Source organism: Lissotriton helveticus, chromosome 8 (assembly GCF_964261635.1).
Source record: "Lissotriton helveticus chromosome 8, aLisHel1.1, whole genome shotgun sequence".
Taxonomy (NCBI): domain Eukaryota; kingdom Metazoa; phylum Chordata; class Amphibia; order Caudata; family Salamandridae; genus Lissotriton; species Lissotriton helveticus.
Window position 1 is genome coordinate 1,400,184,068 of NC_136069.1, and position 21,860 is coordinate 1,400,205,927.

A 21,860-nucleotide genomic window follows, 5' to 3' on the forward strand; every position below is an offset into this window, starting at 1 on the left:
GGAGGCATAAGAGACATGCTGGTCCCTTATACCCCTTCCAGAACTCTGCGCTCTGCCAATAAATCTCTGCTATCAGTCCCCCGCATTCGTAGAGCCAAGTGGGGTGGCAGAGCTTTTTCGAGCCTTGCTCCGAAGTTGTGGAACTCTTTGCCGGCTGAAATTAAGTCCCTACCCTCAATGCAAGCTTTTAGGAGGGCTCCTAAGACCTGGCTATTTGCCAAAGCCTACCCTTAGCTCTGGATTTTGCCTTTTTATGATTCCCTTTTTGGTTAGGCGCCTTGATGCCTTCGGGCTTAGTAGCGCGTTATAAGTTGCATTTTCATTCATTTCATTCAACAAGGCCGAGTCAAAGTGTCGCCAAGTCAATCAAAGCCTATCGATCGCGGGTTGCTCCGTCCCAGCAGGGGAGCACAGTGTGCACAAGTCTGAGAGGGGAACCCGGAGGCCCCACAGATGCAACACGACTTCCGTGGATCGGGTGCCACTGAGCACTTCCGGTCCCACTCGCCGTTGTTGTTGAACTCCAGAGCGGGCAGTGCCACACGCGGGGTCCCGGTGTCGTCTCCAGAAGGCACAAAAATTCCAGACGACGGTATTAGGTAATCGGAGCGCCCAAATCGTAAAAAATTTCACCTGGTGGCTCAGGTGCTGGTCCCCCACCCGATGGTAGGGACGGGGCTCAGGATAATGTGCCAGATGGCAAGTCAGGATGTGACACCTGCAACATTTAATGCTGAGGCGCTGCATGAGTGGCTACTGCATTGGCGGCTAGTTGATGTTTGACATGCACGTAATCTGGATGTGAGAGTATACTCCTTTTGTCCTTTCCACACGAGCATCAATTCCACATAGATAGGTTTGTGTGGGCATCCTCTCTGCTCCATCTCTAATGCACATCAACTATTTAGGATGTACACATTCAGATGATCATAATCCCAAATACATACAGATTGCATGTGACATCACCACTCCTCCCAAATACCCACCTGGCGCCTGCAAGCGGCGGCATTGGAGGACCCTTCCTTTTAAGCTTCTCTCGGTACATCTATTGTGAACTACATGGAACACAATACTGACGCAGCCTCCCCCAAATTAATAGAATGGGACGCATTTAAGATATCGATCTGTGGCCACTGCTTGGGGGTTGCAATGGAACATGCAGCGGACACTCACTAGAGCCATCTCTAATTTTGAACTTAAGGTTTTAGATTATGAACAGCAGGGGCACACAACCCCAGTGCTAGTTAACAACTGACAGGTGAACACCATGATAAAGCTGGTCTGCTGGAAAGACTGAACTGCGCCAACTTTGTTGCTCTTTCTGCCCATACACTTGCATAGCTGGCAAAAATGGTGCCTGGCTTATCCGGCAGGACCAGCCCAGACACCCCATTGTGGCCATCCAATCTGCAGCAGATACCCTCCTCTGCACTCAAGAAGCCATGCACGATGAACGAACACCCCATTACACGCTCTTCTATCAATCAGTCTCTGAAGCTCACCCTAAAGACTATCACTCCTTTTCTAGAATATTTATGCCCCGTATTACCCCTGATCAACACATGGAATTAGACAAACCCATTATGCAGTTTAAAGTTCAAGAGGCGGTACAAGCACCAGCAACAGGCAAGACCCCAGGCCACGGCGACCTACCTGCAGAGTTTTATAAAGCGTATGCACCATTACTTGCTGCGCGACTATTGTGATGTTTGAGGAAGCTCTCTTTTGACAGCGTCCCTGCTCCCAGAGAATGGCAACCCTCATGCCCCTCCCTAAACCGAATAATAGTTCTCTTTTTCTGGGATCGTACAGATCTCTAGCCCTACTTAACAGTGGCTACAAGATCTTACCAAAGATATTTTCAGATAGATTAGCACTGGTGGTCTCGAACTTCAAGCATTCTTATTCCTGCAACACTTAATTAAATTTGCTTCACTTTTTTGGTGCATAACATACTCTCATTAGCGATGACCACATGCCAGATGTATTGTCTTAGACCTGGAAAAGGCCTTTGACTCGCTGAAGTGGTCCTACCTTTGTAACATGTTGCCTTGCTGTGGAATTGGACTTCAGTTTCTCAGACTGGTGAGACTAGTATGTGCCGGACTTGTAATCGGGGTCAAAATAGGGCCCCTTATACCAGTCCCGTTTAATAAGTATCAGGGCACCAGACAGGGCTGGCATCTATCTCCCTTACTTTTTTCATTAGCAATCGAACCTCTAGCAGTGGCATTTCGCAATCAGGGGGCGCCTGGGTTATACCTTTAGAGGATCGGACTCAAATTGTATCTCTCTATGCCAATGACCTATTACTTTAAAGACACATACACTATCCTTACTACCATAGCTTTAACACTTGATAGATTCGCCACCCTTTCTGGATTGAGGGTTAATTGGTCTAAGTCATGTTTGTTCCCCTTCACGGCAGATGTTCATTTTTCTTCAGTAATGGCATACAGGTTGATTGGCAGCCTAATACATTTTGCTAACTTGGAGTGCACGTATATCACAACCACGCTGACTTCTTCAACTGTATTGTTTTTTATACTTTATATCCCTGAACTCCCAGATGTCTTTCTGATGTAACCTGCCTCTCTGTGACGGGACGCATGGTGCGTCTAAAAATGGTAGTCCTTCCTAAGCTTTTGCATTATCTTACTAACCTCCCATATATCCCTGTAGCATTTTTTCGTTCCTTTACTAACCAGGTAAGGGAATTTCTTTGGAATAAGTCCAGATGTAGGGTGGCACTGGTGAAGTTATTTTACCAACAGATCAGGGTCGATTTGCTGCTCCACAGTTTGAGCAGTATTATCTTGCCTCACAAATCCAGTGGATTGTTCAGTGGTTGGCGGGCTTGAATTTAGCAGATATGGCAATGACCCGATCCGCATGGGGCTTGCCTGCAATCCTGCATCTGTTGAACCCATGTACAAAGGAGCCAACACCAGTCGCCTTGTTGTTGGCAGTGGCGTAACAGTGCTACCGCCGGTGTCTCCTTCTGACCTGCCCTGTGATCCCTTACACACTAGCATTGGCGATCCTTGGCACACGCAGGGACGGCAGACGTACTGTGATGACAGAATTAGCCGCATGGCACGCCGTTGGTATACACTCCCTATGGGACTGTATCTGGATGGTACCCTAGTCCCATACGAGACGTTGGTAGAGGAGGATGGTCTACCTTCTGGTCAATTTCTGTTATACAATTCTTTGATCACATCCTTCGATTTTAGGTCGGGAAACATGACCTCTGAACACCAGGCTCATCTTGTGATTTAGTATCTCCATGTAATGGGGTCTGCCAGATACCTAGTACACTGGTTTGTTGATGCTCTGCGACAGCAGGCCGATTTGCTACATCCCGACATGGATAAGGAATGGACATCCTGGTGGAAATGCCCTGTGCATGTACCACAACTCCTGTATTAAGCTTGTTCAATTTTATATCATGCATAGAGCTTACCTCACCCGCTATAGTAATAGAACTGATGCCGCTTGTCCTAGATGTCAACAGATCGATGCTGACATACTTCATATGCTATGGGCTTTTCCATGCTTAAGCGGTTACTGGATAGGTGTCCCATCCCATTTGTCCACATCCACTGGCCACTCGGACCTACACACATCGGAGATATGTATTTTCATTCTCTACTGTAGACCTAAGAAACACCTCATTTCCTGGACCTGAGTTTCATAGTGGCCAAATGCCTCATCGCTCAGCATTCAAATTCGCCTGATACCCCGCCATTGATAGCTTGGATGCTCTCACTGCTCAGATGAGCGCAAGCTGAAAGCGTTGCGCTCTGCAGAGAAGACCACTTTGTATTACTTAAATATCTTATTGCCACCTATTGGGACACCATTGTGACCATACTTCAGACCGATATTAACACGGATACTGCCGATCATACCGCATCACCTAAAAAGGGCACAGTTCATTTATCATCACTGACGGTACTCTATCAGTAGCTACTGTCTGTCAGACTCTCCTTACAGACACATTTCGGGAGACTAACATATTTGTGCAGACAGTGATAGGCTACTGTACACTGAGTTATTGATATACTCTTTGTGGGAACAGGTTGGGTCTCCTTACCTGTAGTCCACCTAGTTGTTTTTACTTTTTGTTCTCATGTATTGTTTTCTAAACCATGAATGAGCAGAGAAGGCACACAACCGAAGGCAGCAGAGGGTAGTAGAATGCAGGCAAACTGAACAGAAGGACCGACACAGTTGGAGCTATCACGATCACCTGCTCTTGAGTGCCCCCCTACTTTGTTACTGCGCACCCACTCACACACCTACTGAGACTCCCACTGTCCAGCGCACTCAGGCACTCATGCACCCACTCACAGTTCCATTTAAGCACTCATTCAAACACTCACAGGCCCACTGACATACACAGACACTCACGCACCCACTCACCAATCCACACAGGCACTCCTACATCCGCTTACACAGCTATATATAAACACCCATGCAGTCACTCAGACCCATGCAGCTACTCACATCCATGCAGCTACTCACACACCAACTCAGAGTCCCATATAGCCACTCAAACACCCACTCTCAAAGATTACAGGTTACATTTAGTAAATACAGATGTATAAAACTTTGAAATTCACTGGAAAAAAACAAAGGATACAGGGACGTTATAGTTGGGTTCAGATTTTACCTTCGCAAAACCATTGAAATATAACAGTTACCTGAGCTAACTAGAACTTAAACCTGCGCAATGCACTGCCGATGACTTTACATATTACCTCACTCATGACATGGTCAGTGACATCACAGAGGACCTAATTGATGGCGTCATCCACAGAACCACTCACCCCAATGAAAGTACTGACACGTACACTTATTCATACAGCCACACACGCAACCACTCACTCACCCATACAGCCACACACAGCTACTCACACACCCACAAAACTGTTCAGACACGCACCCACTCACCAATCCACTCACTCATGCATCCAGTCACATACCCACTCACATACCCACTCATTTACCCACTCACCAATCCACACAGACTCTCCTACACCCGCTGACACAACCATGTATGGTCCCATGCAGTCACTCCCAGACCCTTACAGCTACTCCCAGACCCATACAGCTACTCGCACACCAACTCCGCGCCCCATATAGCCACTCAAACACCCACTGTCGAAGGTTTCAGGTTACATTCAGTAAATAAACATTTTAAAACCTTGAAATTCACTGAAAAAAGCAAAGGTTACATGGACGTTATAGGTGAGAAATAAAGTTTAAAAAAAACCTGTAGAAATTCACTGAAAAAACCCAAAGGGTACAGGGACGTTATAGTTAGGTTCAGACTTCCCTCGTGCAAAACCATTGAATTATAGCAGTTCTAGTTACCTGAGCTAACTATAACTTACGCCTGCGCAATGCACTGCTTATGACCTCACATATTACATCTCTCATGACATGGTCAGTGACATCACAGATGACCTCATGGATGGCGTCGGCCACAGAACCAGTCACACACCCAATCATCCCATACAACTACTGACGCATGCACTTGCACATACTCATCCATACAGCTGCTCACACACCCATACCCATACAACCGCTCTCACGGCCACTCACACAACTCACTTGTGTAGCCACTCACTCAACCATACAGCTGCTCACTCATCCATTCACTCATCCACCAAACCACTTACATTCCCATTAACACATCTGTACAATCACTCATGCCCCAACTATACAGCCACTCACACAAATGCTTACTGTGTAAAACAACCACCCAGACACTTAACCATACACCCAGTCAAATAGACACTCACCCATGTGTCCTCTTACGCACCAAGTAACTCACTCATAGCCATTCACCCTGCCACTCTGTCACCAATACAGCCACTCATTCACCTACTGACACATCCACACAGCCACGCAGATACCCTCTCCCACACTGATATGGACAGTCACAGGGCCACTGAGATGATATATATTAGAAACAATATAACTCCTTGGAAGTACAAAAAGTAATTTAGCTTATCCAGTAGATTAGTGTATCTTTTTTAACTCTCAGACTTTTACAAAACACTCTCACTTGATGATATCAGATATGTCATCTGTGATGTCACTGACCATGTAATCTGTAATGTAATGTGTGAGGTCATAAGCAATGCATTGTGGGGGCGAATGTTCTAGTTAGTTTAGGTAACTATAAATGCTAAATTTCCGTGGTTTTGTACAAGTGAAATCTGAGCCGAACTATAGCATCCCTGTAACATTTGTTTTTTTCACTTAATATATATACACAAGCACACATACATATGAGTTCCTTGCTTACCTAACAAAAGCTTGAGATTTTAACATTTAGAGCAGCTCTTCAACTTTTGTGTTCATGGCATTGATTAAGAGCTTTGCCTAACCGTTTTCCTCATCACAAGATTTGGGACCCTTATGAGGAAACAAACTTAGTGTGACTTTCCTCCTGTTTTTTTATTATGACTTCCTCTTTAAGGAACCGGTTTCCCAATACACAGTGTGTACTTGGCACCTTCTCGACTCATTACAAACTCCCTAGTTCTGGTGGACTGCCAGAACAGACCTAAGAGACTTATGAATGTTATGTATGTGCGCATATCCTGGTGGCACATAAGGTCTTCATCTGCTTACATGCTCTTGAATGGACATAGATTTTGATAATCAACTCTAGGTTAGGCGGTTTCTGAAGGGCCCTTTGTAGTAGTTGAGATGTTTCCCAAAAAAGACCATCTGACTAAGAACCTTCATCAATAGCAGGTATTAAAGTTGAGTGACTTAACAAGAGGTGTAGCTGTTTACAGTTTGCATACAACGCAAATACTCCTGAAGGAACTGTTATAGAAAATCTTTCAAACATACATTAGAAGATTGGTCAAATAGATCGAATTGAGGGAATTAAAAAAATGAAAACAAAATAGTAAAAAGGGGTACTCAACACTAGGATTCTAATAAAATATTGATAATTAATTTGTGCACAGTCTTTGAAAGCCAATAAAGTATATAAATAGTCACCAGCAGTTTTTTTTCAATTAAGTTTTCTCAAAACATCTATAAGCTTTGAAATTTGGTTGTGTGGTTATTCTCAATAATGCAAGGTCTGCTCTCGGAAACACACATGGAAATACTTTGACATTGCTGTGTAATAGATATCTGTCTATGTGACTCTAAAAGGAAATTGTACCCAAATGTTTGAGATTTGTGATTTTTCAATAGAAAAAAACATAATTCAAAACGACTTCTAGTGATTTTGATTTATATATCTTATTGTCTTTTGAAGAATGTACTCTTAGAGTTAATGTATAAAAATGTTTATTAGAATCCAAGCATTGAGTACGCCTCTTATTATTTACTATTATATATTATTTATTCTGTTTAGTTTTCTTTCCCTTGATTATATATATTTGACCAATTATCTAATGTATTTTTGAAAGATTTTCTTAAACAATTCCTTCAGGGGTTTTTGTGGTGTTTGCATTATGTACCTACCACCTCAGGGAAGATTGGGTTGCCATATTGTGCACTACGGGTTGCAGCCTTTCCGATTCTACTGCTGCTGCACCCAATTACTCCAGCTTGGACAAAGGTCTTTTCTTCATCACCTCCACAGTGTGTCTACCCCTGGAATGGTTAGAGTGTCTCTGTAAGTTGGTCTCCTTCACCCAGATGGTCTCTTTTTAGGTCTCGCCTTTACCATTCCGAAGGAATGGGAAATGGCGAGAATTCAAGTGCTCGAACTGATTGTGAAACCACCGCTTTTTTTCGTGGCGTTTTCTTCGAGTGCACGTGACCACAGGCACGCGCTTTTGGCCCATACACTTTCATGGCCATCTGTTCCTCAATGTCCCTCCCACCCTTCGTTTGATCTTGCCGCGAGTTCAGGCTAATGGCCCTCCCCCAGCACAGAGCTCGCATCGCGGCCGCACAGCACATCAAAGGGCTTCTCCCAGCGTGTGCTGTGCGGCTTCTCCTCCCCTAATTATGTGGCCGGCCGTACTTGTGTTTCCCGGCCACTCTTGTATTTAATTAGCAGCAGCAGCATTTCTCCTGCGCCAGGCCACATCAAAGGCTCTGTGCCACTTTCACCCACACAGCAACACTTACAGACACGCAACGCCACTCACACCCACGCCAGCCCACTATCATCCACGCAACACCACACTCACCCACGCAAAGACACTCACCCAAGTAACACCACTCACACACGCAACGCAACTCATCCACGCAACCCCACTCATCCACGCAACCCCACTCATCCACGCAACCCCACTCATCCACGCAACGCCACTCATCCACGCAACGCCACTCACCCACGCAACGCCACTCACCCACGCAACGCCACTCACCCACGCAACGCCACTCACCCACGCAACGCCACTCACCCACGCAACGCCACTCACCCACGCAAGGCCACTCACCCACGCAAGGCCACTCACCCACGCAAGGCCACTCACCCACGCAAGGCCACTCACCCACGCAAGGCCACTCACCCACGCAAGGCCACTCACCCACGGCCACTCACCCATTGTGGGTGCAGATTCAGGGTGCAGATTCAGGGAAAACTCAGCAGCACCACCACCATTGCAATGCAATAGGTCTCGTTTTAACGCAAATTTAAGCTATAGGCCTTGTAAATGACAAAGCCTTTTATTTATGTTCCAAAAACCAGAACGCAAAAATAAAGGGCATTATCATTTACAATGCTAATAGTTCAGACTCGCGTTATTGCGAGACCTATTGCATTTCCAATGCTTGTTTTTGGTTTCTGTTGGTATATGCACATTTTTCTGTTGTCCCTTATGTCACATCTATTCCTCGTCAATTAGCAACTGTTTTCTCCTCCCCCCACAGTACAGCTGCTGTGCTCCGAACACCTATTATTTTGAATCCAAAACGTACCTTTTGATACCATGCAGTTTTCCCTACAGTGGCTCTCATCTTTTCAACTGTTGATGAACTCTGTTCACCTCTTGTATCCTTTTAGAATCTCACTGAGTGAGTTACTAATGCAGAGTTATTCTGTTAAGGTTCTTTCTGTTGATCCTTGAATCATATCTGCCAGCCTTTGATTTCTGCTTTTGTTGTATATCCACGTGTTCCTGTTCTTTCACATTCTGCCACCGGCCCTCCTCTTCCTCGTGGAACCTCTGCTCAGACATTTTGTCTCACATAGTGTTTCTCTCCAGCATTCACCCAACCAAAAATGCTATAGACTAGAGGTTGTGTATCTTTGGGACTTGACCTCCCTCTTGTACCTCTTGTGTGTAATGGTGTTTAAGTACTCACTAAGAATAACCAGCCTCCAGGGGGTATTGTATTTGAGAGAGTAGTTTTAAAAAGGGGCATTCTAACCAAGTATTAAAATGATGCCAGCTTTTGCTAACAACTTTATTTTGAAAGCAAGAGTGTTTGCATCTGCATATTAAACATTTCTGTTAACCCAGTACAGTGGACAATTGGTTCTAGAAGAACACTAAGACAATTCTTTATAAAAGCGATTATGACGCCCTTTAGGGGCAGACTTTGCATTGTTTTTTGCTGTTTAATTTTGCATTATGCTTGATATATTTACCTTTACATTACAGTGACCCAGTGCAAGACTAGATGTTTAACAATTACAGTGATGCGTTTCATGTTTTCTTTTTGCAGGTTCCATATCAGTTACATGCAGTTCTTGTTCATGAAGGCCAAGCGAATGCAGGGCACTACTGGGCATATATTTTTGATCGACGGCAAGACCGGTGGATGAAATACAATGATATTTCGGTCACAAAATCTTCTTGGGAAGAGTTGGAACGTGACTCTTTTGGCGGCTACAGAAATGCCAGTGCCTACTGTTTAATGTACATTAATGCTAAAGAGCAGCACTTAATACAAGGTACAGTAAAGTCATTCTAGTTTTCTCTATTATTGAAGGATAATGGTAAATCACACTGTATTTATTAAGAGGTGTGTTGGAGCAGTGTAAAAATGTACATATTCTTTAAACATGCCCTTGCACAGAAGGAGCGCTGGTGGTTAAAAAGATTATTTTCGAGGCATGTGTGGCTGTAGGTACACATGCTGCACATACTCCTGCCATCTAGTGTTCGGCCCGAATATGGCAAGTTTTTTTATTCAGTCTTTTGAGTCATGAGTGACTCCTCCTCTTGTTGGTTATTTGCATGGTCACCGACTTTAATTTTAGATTTTTTTCTACCATCTGGTTTGGACGTCTGTTCCAATGCTCTGGTTCGACACTGTTGCAGTGCTTCTTTCAGTCTACATGGGTTCCTTCCCTCATTCAGTATTTTAATCGACTGCATCTGCCTCTGTCTCAGGTCGAGGGCTGCGGCTTAGCTCAAGCAACTTTCAGGTGGATCATGGCCCCTCGTGGGTCTTTGCCCTTGTGGGCCTATTTCTGTCTTCCAGCTGCCTCAACGGTCTTGGGACAAGTCCTATTCCACTACTGTCCTCTCAGCCACACGAAGTACCTCAGTATGACTTCCATCAGCTCTTCGATTTGTGTCTTTCAACCAAGCACAATGAGGTTGCCTGAAACTGCCGCTCCCAAAAGACCTTCCATGACGGTCTGACCCACCATCTCGCGATGTCACCTAGGAGCAGAGACAACACCTCAGACCTATTTTGCACCAAGAACATAAGAGGGGGAACATTATCTACAGGCGTCTGCTGCAGACGAGGAAGCTTTATCTCCCCGATGACTGTTCTAGCTCTGATCGGGAGATTGAGGATCTTCCACCAGCTCAGCCAGCCATGAGTACGGTACCCCCTCCTCCACAACACTGCTCGCAAGTCGAGCAGCTGCTTTTCTAGGGCCATTCAGCCACTTTGGAACACCAAAGAGAGGTCGCTAGGCCCCCCTGCCCTTGGGCCATAGTCATCACTGACCATCACCACCTTCGGGCATAACGCCCTGCTCCGGCTGGTCGCCGAAGAAACCATTTAGCCTGACTGCTTCAGCACAACCACTCCCGCCTGAGCAATGACTCTCCCTTTGAGGTCATCACCTTTGGCGTCAAAATTGAAACCAGTCTCTGAGCCGCAACCTCTCAGCATTGACCAACAAAACCAAACTCAGCTTGGGCAGCCTCTAACTGATCCTCCATAAACTCCAAGAGGAGATTGACGATGATCCACAGACATTTGATCATTAATTCATCCCCACATAAGCCGGATCCTGGCCCACCCTCTGGGGTCTGCTGCTCAGCCATTCAAATGCTATCGGTTCTTTGGAAAGCGTTTGACATGCCCGCTCCACTCATGCAGCATAAAAAAAAAAGGATAAGGCAACTAGCCTTTTGACTTTCAGGCACCCTTCACCTCACCCTGCTCCGCAGTGCTTACCTTCGGTTCCTGCTTCTCCAGGGGACCCTCTTTCCTATACACCTTTGGGATCACAGCACTCTGACATGTGGGTTATAGGGGGAGGGGGACACTGACACTCCTCGAAAGGGCAACCCCTGCACTCCTATGATGAACACCGACGAGGGGATAGAGACCCAGACTTGTATCCTCCATGCTCCTCCCTTCCAGACGACTTCATGTCCTACCTCAAACTTGCTAGTAGGGCTCGCTCGTTCCACATGGTGAATCTCCACACAACCTCTAGAGCGGGACTTTTTATTTGAGACCCTCCCCTCCACCCACTGCTCCACTCAATACCTCCCCAATCTCAGCGGCATGCTGCGCCATACCACTGGAATTTTTCAAGACCCTGTCTGTGTTGGGGTCATACACCCAGGGTGGACAAGATGTACAAGGCCTCCCCTACTAACCCCATTACATTCGTGGCCCGCTCCCACCTGACTCCCTGATTGTCACTTTTGCCTGTAAGAAGGCCAACTCCCAGGCTACTGGTGAGGCCTCTCCACCAGATAAGAACAACACACTTCAAGCCGCTGTAAGTATTAGGGTGGCTGTGCAATCAGCCAATTATTGGCATATTACTAATTCAGTTGGGCTACTCTCGAGATATGGCTGCGCCCACTGTGCCAGAGGTGCCTAGAAAAAGAGGCTATGAGATAATCTCTGGGGGGAAACATATCTCCAACACAGCTATCCGCTACACATTAGATGCCGCTGACACTGCTGCCAGGGGGGTGTTAACGCCAGTGTACTCTTGTGCAGGAACGCCTGGGCTTATATCTCCAGTTTCAACCCGGACGTCCAGCAGAACATTCTCAAACTGACGCTCTATGGCCAATATCTATTTGGGCCACGAGTTGACCAGATGCCAAAGATTTTTTTTTTTTAAAGATAGGCAGACACAGTTCCTTGTGACTCGAAAACTTCTTCAAAGAAAAACTACTCGCACACATCCGGACCGAACACTGGATGGCAAGAGTATGCACAGCATGTTAAGCTAGAGCACTACATGCCATGAACAGATACTTATAGCATAAGTAACATTTCCCTTTCAAATGCTTAAGGTGTGAATAGATCATTAGCAACAGTTGGGATATAAACACATTGCCTGTCCCCTCTGAATATGTTAGATTTTTAAGTGAATCAGATTGCCTAACTGTACAGACCATTTTAAATGTGGTGTGGAAGACTGGTGCTTATGTCTAGCCCCTGAACTTCCTTTGTGTGGGAATCTTGTTCCCTCATGGAGTTGACTAGAAACAGATTTAGTGAAAAGCATGCTTGGAAAGCCCTCGCCATCTCCTAGCATTGGCTTCTAAGTATCCTGTGGAGCTCAAATGTTTTTATTTTAAACTATTGTTGAACAGCATGGGCTAAAACAGTCCCAGAGCTACATTTTTAATATGACTCCAGATTTCAGTTTATTAGTTTCTAAAGTGATCTTGGTTTTCATTTTTCTGGAGCTGGTTCATTTTAAAGATACAAGTGAAAACATACTATTGAAAACTGAATACTGCTTAAAATCACAAAGTGAACTCATTGCTATGAAGTTGGTGCCTACCACATTAATAACATGAACATGGGGACATACATGAACTTCAACAACATAATCGCCTAGATCTGTCAATGAGACTGTATACTTGGGCATACCAACATAGTTGTGACCATCCGTGACCATAATTATAACAGGAAGGTGTATGACCACGTGTCATGCCAGGTATTGTATCAGTTTCAATTGTGCAGAGGACCCGTGACTCTGTTATGAATCTAAAAAAAAGTGGGGTGTGCTCGTTATTTATATTATGCCATGATATTCCTGTTAGCTACCTTAAATGTGTAAATAAAGGTGGTAACCAAAGGTTTACCAAGGAGGCTCCATATTGATTAAACTATAGGTGCACCATAGGGGAAAAAGAAGGCACATCAGTAACCACGTTGACCTTCTGCGGTTATCAAAACATTTGGCCCGAAGTTCAAAGAGAAATTCCAGTAGTACCTGTACGCAAAATTGTTTCTTAAGCGCTAATCATATGTTATCGCAGTTCTTCCGTCTATTCGGTGTTGCATTGCTTGCTAGAGAAGTGGAATGCTGCTTCCGGGTCATGATGGCATTGTGGGTGAGCCGCCATTCTAAATTGACCCAGGACACAGTGTTGGACGTGTCGTGGATTATGTGGCGCAACATAAAATAGCGTAATGGGAGATTATGACAGGAATCATGAGGTGAATAAAGATTTTTATTTTGAAGTATAAATCTCAAGGCCCACACACAGAGCTGCTGATATTCACAATCTTCAGTGCTGAATTCAGAAACTGCTCTGAATGCTTGAAAAGAAAATTGCGATTTTTTTTTTTTTTATTATTATTATTATTTTTTTGTTTCCTTGAATTCTGAGTCGTAGAAGCAGTCAGTACAATTTTAGATCCCAGGTATTTACCACCACTGTAGAATTTTACAAAGTCCTATGTTTTGGCTTAGGGTTGAGAAAGCAGTAGTGTAGGGTACTGTAGTTGGCCATTCGAAATGCATGACACTCATGCAAACAGTAGGCTTTTTGTGTGCTATGGAGGATCACCATTGAAAAACACCCTTAAGGTTTCATTTGAAAGGGTTGAATTTACTCATTTTAAATCTAATCCCATTAAGTTTCATGAATGTGTTGTGGAAGGGGCTTCTCCATAGAGAAAAATATTTTCAGATTTGAGGGGAAAAGGATGTTAATTAAATGTGCAAATGCATTTATTCACCTGACCTTATCATGCAGGTTTTCAACAAAGTGGAAAGTCAACCTGAATAAATAGTACGTTGGAAACGTAATATTATTATAGATTTTCAGAACTATTCTTGAGTGATTCTGGATCACCTCAAAATTGTGAAAGTTCGCCCCAAACATAGCACTTGGTCAGTAGATTTCTGACTTTATTTTTTGTGGTTCGGGGACACTGTGAATCATATTACTAAACTCTAAATATAGGTTTTTGTGACTTGGACACTGTACGTTACAGTCTTAAACCCTATGTCAGTAACACACTGTGATACATAGCGCAAGGTATAAGCAACCAATGACAATATTTAGCTGTTGTGGGCGAGAAGTAAAACTTTAACTTTCTAGTGAATTGGTAAGACACATTTTGCAATATTGGTTGGGTGTGTTTTCCACAATGTAAAAAATACAACAAAACTTGAGATTATTCAGAGAAGGTCCGAAGCATAAAGGACTGGGTGGCTTAACATAAATGAAACATTAAAACACCAAGGCATATTTAGTGTTCAACAATAAGGTTATTTGTTGTACGGTTTGCACTTCTTTTTAAGCTCTCTTTCTGTAAACAAAAATCCTCCTTTAGGCACCTTTTATCATTCACCTAATGTTTCAGAAGTGGGTTTCAACTTCAATCTAAAGTATATTGCAAAAATTCGAGGGAGTTAAATCTATGACTTAATAGGGAGGCGCCTTAAGTGTGGTATTCGCTATTGTAAAACGTATTATCTAAAGTCAATGTTTTAACCTTGAACTTTGTCTACTGTACATGATGTTTTGTAAATTTAAGCTGTTAATGTGGAAATGGAAAATCCGGAATTTAGCTCTGATAAAGAGTATTAACATAGTCTTCACAAAGGTTGTGGAACCTTTGACTTGCATTTTTGGGCTGTATCTGTCTGCCCCCACTTCCCCCAACCCTCATTTTGTATGTTGTCATTGCTCTATGAAATGTATGAATTGTATGCTATTGCAGACGAATTTGACAAGGAAACCGGTCAGGTGCTTAACGGAATGGATACCTTGCCTCCTGATTTAAGGGACTATGTGAAAGAAGACAACCGGTGCTTTGAGCGAGAAATTGAAGATTGGAATGCTGATCAGCTCCGAAAGGCACAGGAAAGGATGGTGGCCTCTCAGCCATCCCAGGATCCTGCACCTTCTGTCACTACAGGTTAGTGTGGGGGGGTGATAGTCTGCCTCTTCCTTTATGATGCATACGTATGTAAATGTTCTCTCATATCGCCTGATTGAAGAAGGAATGATGAGGTTGTATGGGTAGCAGCATCAATTGTTTTTTTACGACTTCTAGCGATAGTTGACATTCAGTTTAAAAATTAAAATTTTAAATTTACATTTATGCTCTGCCACTTGTATCTGTGAATAAACACATTGGACATTGATTTGAAAATGTTCTATGATCATAACTGCCCCAAGGATGGATTTTGACCTGAAACCCTTATCTTTTGCCTATTAAAACCATTTTGAAGCAAAAATTACTTTTTCTATTACATTAAACTTTATGGCCAACTGGTGGAGCACCCTACTCACAGAGTTGGCCACACCTTAGACGGTATCTTTACAAACAATCCGACAATAGAGGTAATAGAAGAATTACCATTACTTTGGCCAGATCATAAAGCAGTAACTTTCAGTATTAGTATGCCGCAGGGCCAAGGAAAAACAATTAGCCTTTCCTCTGCTTCCGGATTCCATGCCTGAAAGAATATTGACCCCATTGTGTTCAAATCATGTTTAGCAAAATCTAAAGCAGGTTCTAACATAGTCTTCTTGGATTGTCAATGATCGATTCCTTAGCTCCCACTAACCTGATCTCCTATCAGCGAAAAACCCTCTCTGAACCTTTGTTCTCAGACAAGCTTATACTGAAAAATAGCTTTGCAGAAGGAGAGCACGACAATGGAGATCCAAGTATGACTCACAAGCCATAATTGATTATAAAAAAATTAATCATGAAAAAATATATATATATATTTTCCCGAATAGATTTCAGTCAAAAAATTCCAATAAAGATCTATTCTGCATGGTAAAAAGCTTAGCAAAAGTACCAGAACCCATAAGCATTAACTGTTGTCAGAATTTCTGTAATGTCTTAGCTAAGTTCTTCCAGAAAAAAGTGGAAGATGTGTTTGATTTTTTTCACCAACCATAGTCTTGACAACACAGCTGATTGAACAACTCTTGAAAGGTGCCCTTATGACAAAAGTTTGGAGACCTTTTCTCCTCTGAGTTCAGAAAAGGTACGTAAGCTAGTATCAACAACTAACTCTGGTTCTCCTTTAGACCCTTGTCCACCCAGAATAGTGCACCTTGCACCAGGAATTATGTGAGCATCTGACTAATGTATTTAATGAAATCTTTTAAACAGGTCATTTTCCAGACAATTGGAAGATGGCCTCCATACTTACTTTACAAAAAAAAATCAAATCTGGATCCACAGGAACATAGCAGCTATAGACTTATTTCTAGGCTGCCATTTCCAGCAAAAGTTCCAGAAAAAGCATTGAATGTTCAATTAGCTACTTTTAGAAAAGCCAATGACATACTGGATTCAACTCAATTTGGGTTTTGCGACGCACACAGCTCGGAAACTGCTATGATTATTGTTTCTGAAGAATTAAGATCTATCCTAGACTCTGGAGGGGGAAGGCCGCCTTGATTCTATTAGATCTTTTGGCGGCCTTCAATACTGCTGACCACAATATCCTGGTCAACCAACTCTTAGAGTCTGGAATCAAAGGAACAGCTCTTAAACTTCTCAAATCACTTCTAACAAATAGGGTACAATATGTGCAGATTCGAGCATTCTCCTCTGGACAATTTAGGTTGCCTTGCGGCATTCCACTGGCCTCATCTCTGAGCCCTTCCTTTTTAAATTTATATGTGGCACTGTTGGCCAAGCTTATCAGGGCCTTTGGCTTTTAAGTCGTCGCATGTGCTGACGACACGCAGTTAATTGTTTGTGTCCAGCAATGAAAAAGAAACAGCAGCACTTTCCAACTCATGCTTGACACAAAGTAATGAATGGATGAAGACCAACTGCCTAAAGTTAAACTCTGGGAAAACAGAGGTCTTTCTAATGGGCAAGGACAAGTTGTTGGCCAATCAAGCTAGGATCCCTTCCATTGCCGGTGAGGAAATTAGGGATTATCTTTCATGACAGACTAACTTTTAAAGAACAGTTCAATGCCCTAACTTCAGCAGTGTTCTTTATCTTAAAATTGATTAGGAAGATACAACCTTTTATCCCAATGGGTTTGCAAAAAACTGTTGACTCCACTGGCCTTTTCCAAATTCGAATATGATAATGCAATATATTTAAATAATATAAAAAGGACTCCTGCAGAAACTCCGGGCACTATAAAATGCAGCACCACAATTGCTTCTGAGGATTCCCAGGCATCAATCAGTGTTGCGAGGCCTTATCAAATTGCATTGGCTTCCAGTCCCAAAAGGATTGCATTTAAATCCTTATGCCAAGCTTACAAGGCATTGCAAAAGGCCGGTCCAGCTTACCTAATAAATCAATTTGTCTGGTATACCCCAGCTAGAAATCTTCAATCTTCAATCTTCTGCTGACATGCTTCTGATGGTTCCCAGAACTAAGAGATCACACAGGGGCTTCATAGTAGGAACAGCAAAACTCTGGAACATGCTCCCTCTAAACTTAAAAAAATAGCCCCAACGTAATCTTCTTTAGGAAATCATTGAAATCTGGCTCTTTGATAACTAGTTGCAGGACATCACCATCCAGTATAATTTTTGTGGTATAAGCAGCACCAAGATGCCTCTGGGCATTTGGGCGCTATAGAAAATTAAAAATTAAATTACATTTGAAAATTAAATGCATATTCTGATTTATTGCTGCTCAGTTCATGGCCTTCTCTGCTATATTCGCTGCCTGTTTTGTCCTCCAACCCCAAGTTTCAGTTCGTAGTTGTATTCTAAATCAAAACCAGTTAATCAAAGTAAAAAAAGAAAAAGGAAATTAAAAGTATAATCTTAAACAATGTTCTTAAGTTCAGGAAAAAATAAGCCACAAATCTAAAGGCATCATCCACTTTATAAATTACTTCCATTAGTGAATAGTTATGCTTTGGCAAGTAAAATAAGTCTCAGCACTATCCATGCTGACACGTTTTTCACAATCCCGCATATCACCTCAGTTTGAGTGGGGGATGTTCCAACTCATTTAAAAATGCAGTAAACATGAAAATGGGAGTTTTAAATTGTGATTCTAATCATGATATCTTTGTGTACACTTCCACTGGTATTTCATAGTTTGTGATAGCTGCTAGTACTCGAATAGCCACTTTAGATGAAATTCCTAAAAGAAACTGCATAGTTAGGACTCAACACGGCTGCTGTTCCAAATCAAAGCTAGATGACCCTTTGTATTACGTAAATAAACTAGGATTTGACGTTTGAGTGCGTTCTTTTGTTTCTTTTTGGTATGAAATCATCCGATGCAAGGTTGCTGCAAGTGTGAATTTGGAGAGCACTGTGCAGGTCTTTTTACCACTTCAATACTCAAGGATATAATTAATAACAAACTTAACATTCGAATCTCAACCACTGTGTTTTAGGATAGAATAAATATAATTTTATGATGAATAGTACGAATCTCAGATTCATCACATTTAAAATATCTCAAGGTGCCAGGCTGGATGAGTAAATGTTCACAGCAGTGCTCCCACTCATCGCCAGGTGGTGCGATGCAGCTCCACATTGACTTGATTCCGCCCCATAAGTGATTGAGTGGAGATGTATATAAGCCCCACTCCTACACACCAATATCAGTTCCTTCCTTTCCATGCCTTCAAACGTGGATCTGTAACTTTGCTCCCATTTTCAACTGTTTCCAACGCTTTTCCAAATTTAAATCCAGTGGGCAAGGGAATGATGTACTCACCTAAAACTGCAGGGTTAAGCCATTCCATGACCGTAGGTTACGGGCCCAGATGAAGTGTGCCTTTGGTGTCTGGGCTTGAGGCACGATTACAAGTTGCGTGAAGTGTACCCTCTGGCACCTAAAAGCGATCCAGGATAATGAAGTGGGTATCAAAAAGAATCATGGACCTCATACAAGTCCCACTCCCTCTCCAAGTGATGGGCATCAACCCACAGTTGCCCTTGAGGCCAGTCCCACGACCAACCCTTGTTACCGTGAAAATCGTGAGTGCAAGTCAAAATCAAAGCGGACACAAAACACTAAGGGGGATTAGACCTCATCCTTCCAAGCTCTATCAAGAGAAGTTGTAAGGGCATTAAGGAGTTCTCACTCATGATCCCTATGTGACCACAATTGCAGCAAGTCAAGGCCTTTAAGGAGGCCATGCTGCTCCTTTTTGGCTCCCTCTAATGACCATTTGGGCCCTAAGGATCTACAGGGATCTTCAGTTGGGTCACCACCTGCAGATCCATCATTTGCATTGTCCGAGTCCCTTGAACTTGCCTCTGGTTCCCCACTGACTCTGGTGCCGGCTTCCATTTCATTGTTGACGTGCTGGTACTGTTGCAGGGATTCTGAGGAGTCACAGAACTATGCTTGGGATCATAGAACCTTAGTAAGCTGGGACCAACTAGATCTAATGCCTCACTTGCCCACCTACTCGCTCACAGAGGAACAAGTGATTAGACACCCCAGAACACAACACTCCCAACCCTCTCAGCAATCGCGGTTACTTGACACACCCTTTCGCTTTCACACTTGTATTACTCCAGAATAAGTTATGTTATGTTATGTTACAACTGCACTTTTTGAGCGCACGGCTACCCCAAAAGGGTGTCCCGGCGCTTTAGCAAAAGAGGCCTGAACAGAACCCAGAAAACCCAAAAGCGGATACACTAGACGCACTGGTTATACAGAAAAGAGGACGGTCTTCAACTCCTTCCTAAAGGCCAGAAGGTTATTAGCCTTACGTAGAGAAAGAGGGAGCTCATTCCAGAATCGGGCTGCCATAAACTGAAAAGACCGACCTCCCATCCGCACTCGTTTGATCACTGGCACCTCCACTTTAGCCAAATCAGCAGATCTCAATTTCCTCCGTGGAACATAGAAAGCAATACGCTTCTTGAGGTAATCGGGGCCAGTTGAGTGGAGGGCTTTAAACGCCAGCGTAAGAATTTTGAACCTGATTCTGCTAAGCATTGGAAGCCAATGCAACCTGACCCGCAACAAGGAGGCGCTGACCCTCCTCGGTAGGCCAAAAATTGCTCTGGCTGCTGAATTTTGGACAATTTGCAGTCTGGACACCAGATGTTTAGGCAGTCCTGCAAAAAGTGCGTTAGCATAATCCAAACGCGATCCCACAAGCGCTTGAACAATGTTCTTACGGTATTGTAGGGAGAACAGTGGGAGAAATTTCCTCAGCATCTTGAGGATGCCGAAGCATTTCCCCGCTAGTCCCGTAATGTGTGGACGAAAGGAAAGATCGTCGTCAAACACAACTCCCAGATTTTTTACTTGGGAGGAAGGTTTCTCAGGTGGAAACATGTCCGGGGGCCACCACGACATCCAACCAGGGTCAGGGGCACAGCCAAAAAAGAGCAGCTCGGACTTGTCCGAGTTGCATTTCAGGCTCTGGTGCTGAAACCACGAAAAGACTGCACTCAGACAGTCTTTAATTCTACCGCCGTCAAAAACCTCTCCCTTCCTGCACGTGAACAGGAGCTGGGTGTCGTCAGCGTATGAAATGACCAGATAGAGACACGAGGAAAGTTTAAAATGTTTATTTTATTTTAACTACTGTGCTCTAGTATGCTGTATATATGCCACAATAAGTACGAAAATGCCTAACGCAATTACAGTTAGCATAGCAAGTAGTCGGTTAATCATAAATGGTGTCATTATATATGACATTATAGCCTAGCCCTTCCTCCCCTTCTACAGAACCAACATTTTTATATATCAGAAGATCGCAAGGTGCTAGCAGCAGACCCCGTACCTTAGTGTACACAGATGAACGTTCTACATCTTAGGTGCTCTCAGTGTTTTCTCTGGAAAGGTCTCTCGCCCAAGTGTGTGTTACCTATCTGTGCATTCCTATATGACAAAAGTATGTGTTCCCAAACAACAGCTACATGTGTGTTTTGTCTAGGTACTAGGGCTTGTTCAGAACAGAATAACAAGGGGCATTGTTTTTCGACCTTGCCTAAATGTTCAAACTAAATCCCAGGAGAGAACCGAATGCAAAAACAACTTTGTGTTCTGGGTGAAAGTCCAGTGTAGCGCAAAGCAAAATGTGTCTGTAGAGTAACATGCACAAAGCAGAGGGGAGTCTGCAATGTGCTCATGCTAACATAGGGAAAACGACAATGAGCCTGCACAGGACATATAACTGTACCTTTTTCATCGACACAAATACGGTTGTTACATGAGGTTGATTGTGCTGTTAGTTTTGCTGTCCAACCCATTGCAATCTAATCTGTTCCCAACCAAAGTGACGTTTTTCCATTCTAGTTTGCTGATCAAATCCTCATTGTTAACAGACAGTTGAAAATTTCAGTTCATGATCCAGAACTGTTTTCTGAAATGCTGAAACTAGTACTCTACTGTTCCTAATATTAATATGAATATTTACCATTTGTTGATACGCTTCAAGTATTTGAGCATCAGAAATAAAATCTCCAGAAAGTTTTCTCTGATACTTTTAAAACAATTTACAAAAGGTGTACGAGATAAGCACTAGT

At 43.3% G+C, this 21,860-nt stretch overlaps 1 protein-coding gene across 3 annotated transcripts in view; it reads left to right on the plus strand.

Moving 5' to 3' along the window:
• USP25 (ubiquitin specific peptidase 25) overlaps positions 1–21,860 on the plus strand; it is a 528,720-nt gene that overhangs the window by 344,967 nt on the left and 161,893 nt on the right. For all 3 annotated transcript variants that reach the window (XM_078658355.1, XM_078658353.1, XM_078658354.1), the window contains exons 16-17: positions 9,667–9,895; positions 15,124–15,321. In XM_078658355.1, coding sequence (XP_078514481.1) covers positions 9,667–9,895; positions 15,124–15,321 — 427 coding nt within the window. The remainder of the gene's footprint in view (positions 1–9,666; positions 9,896–15,123; positions 15,322–21,860) is intronic.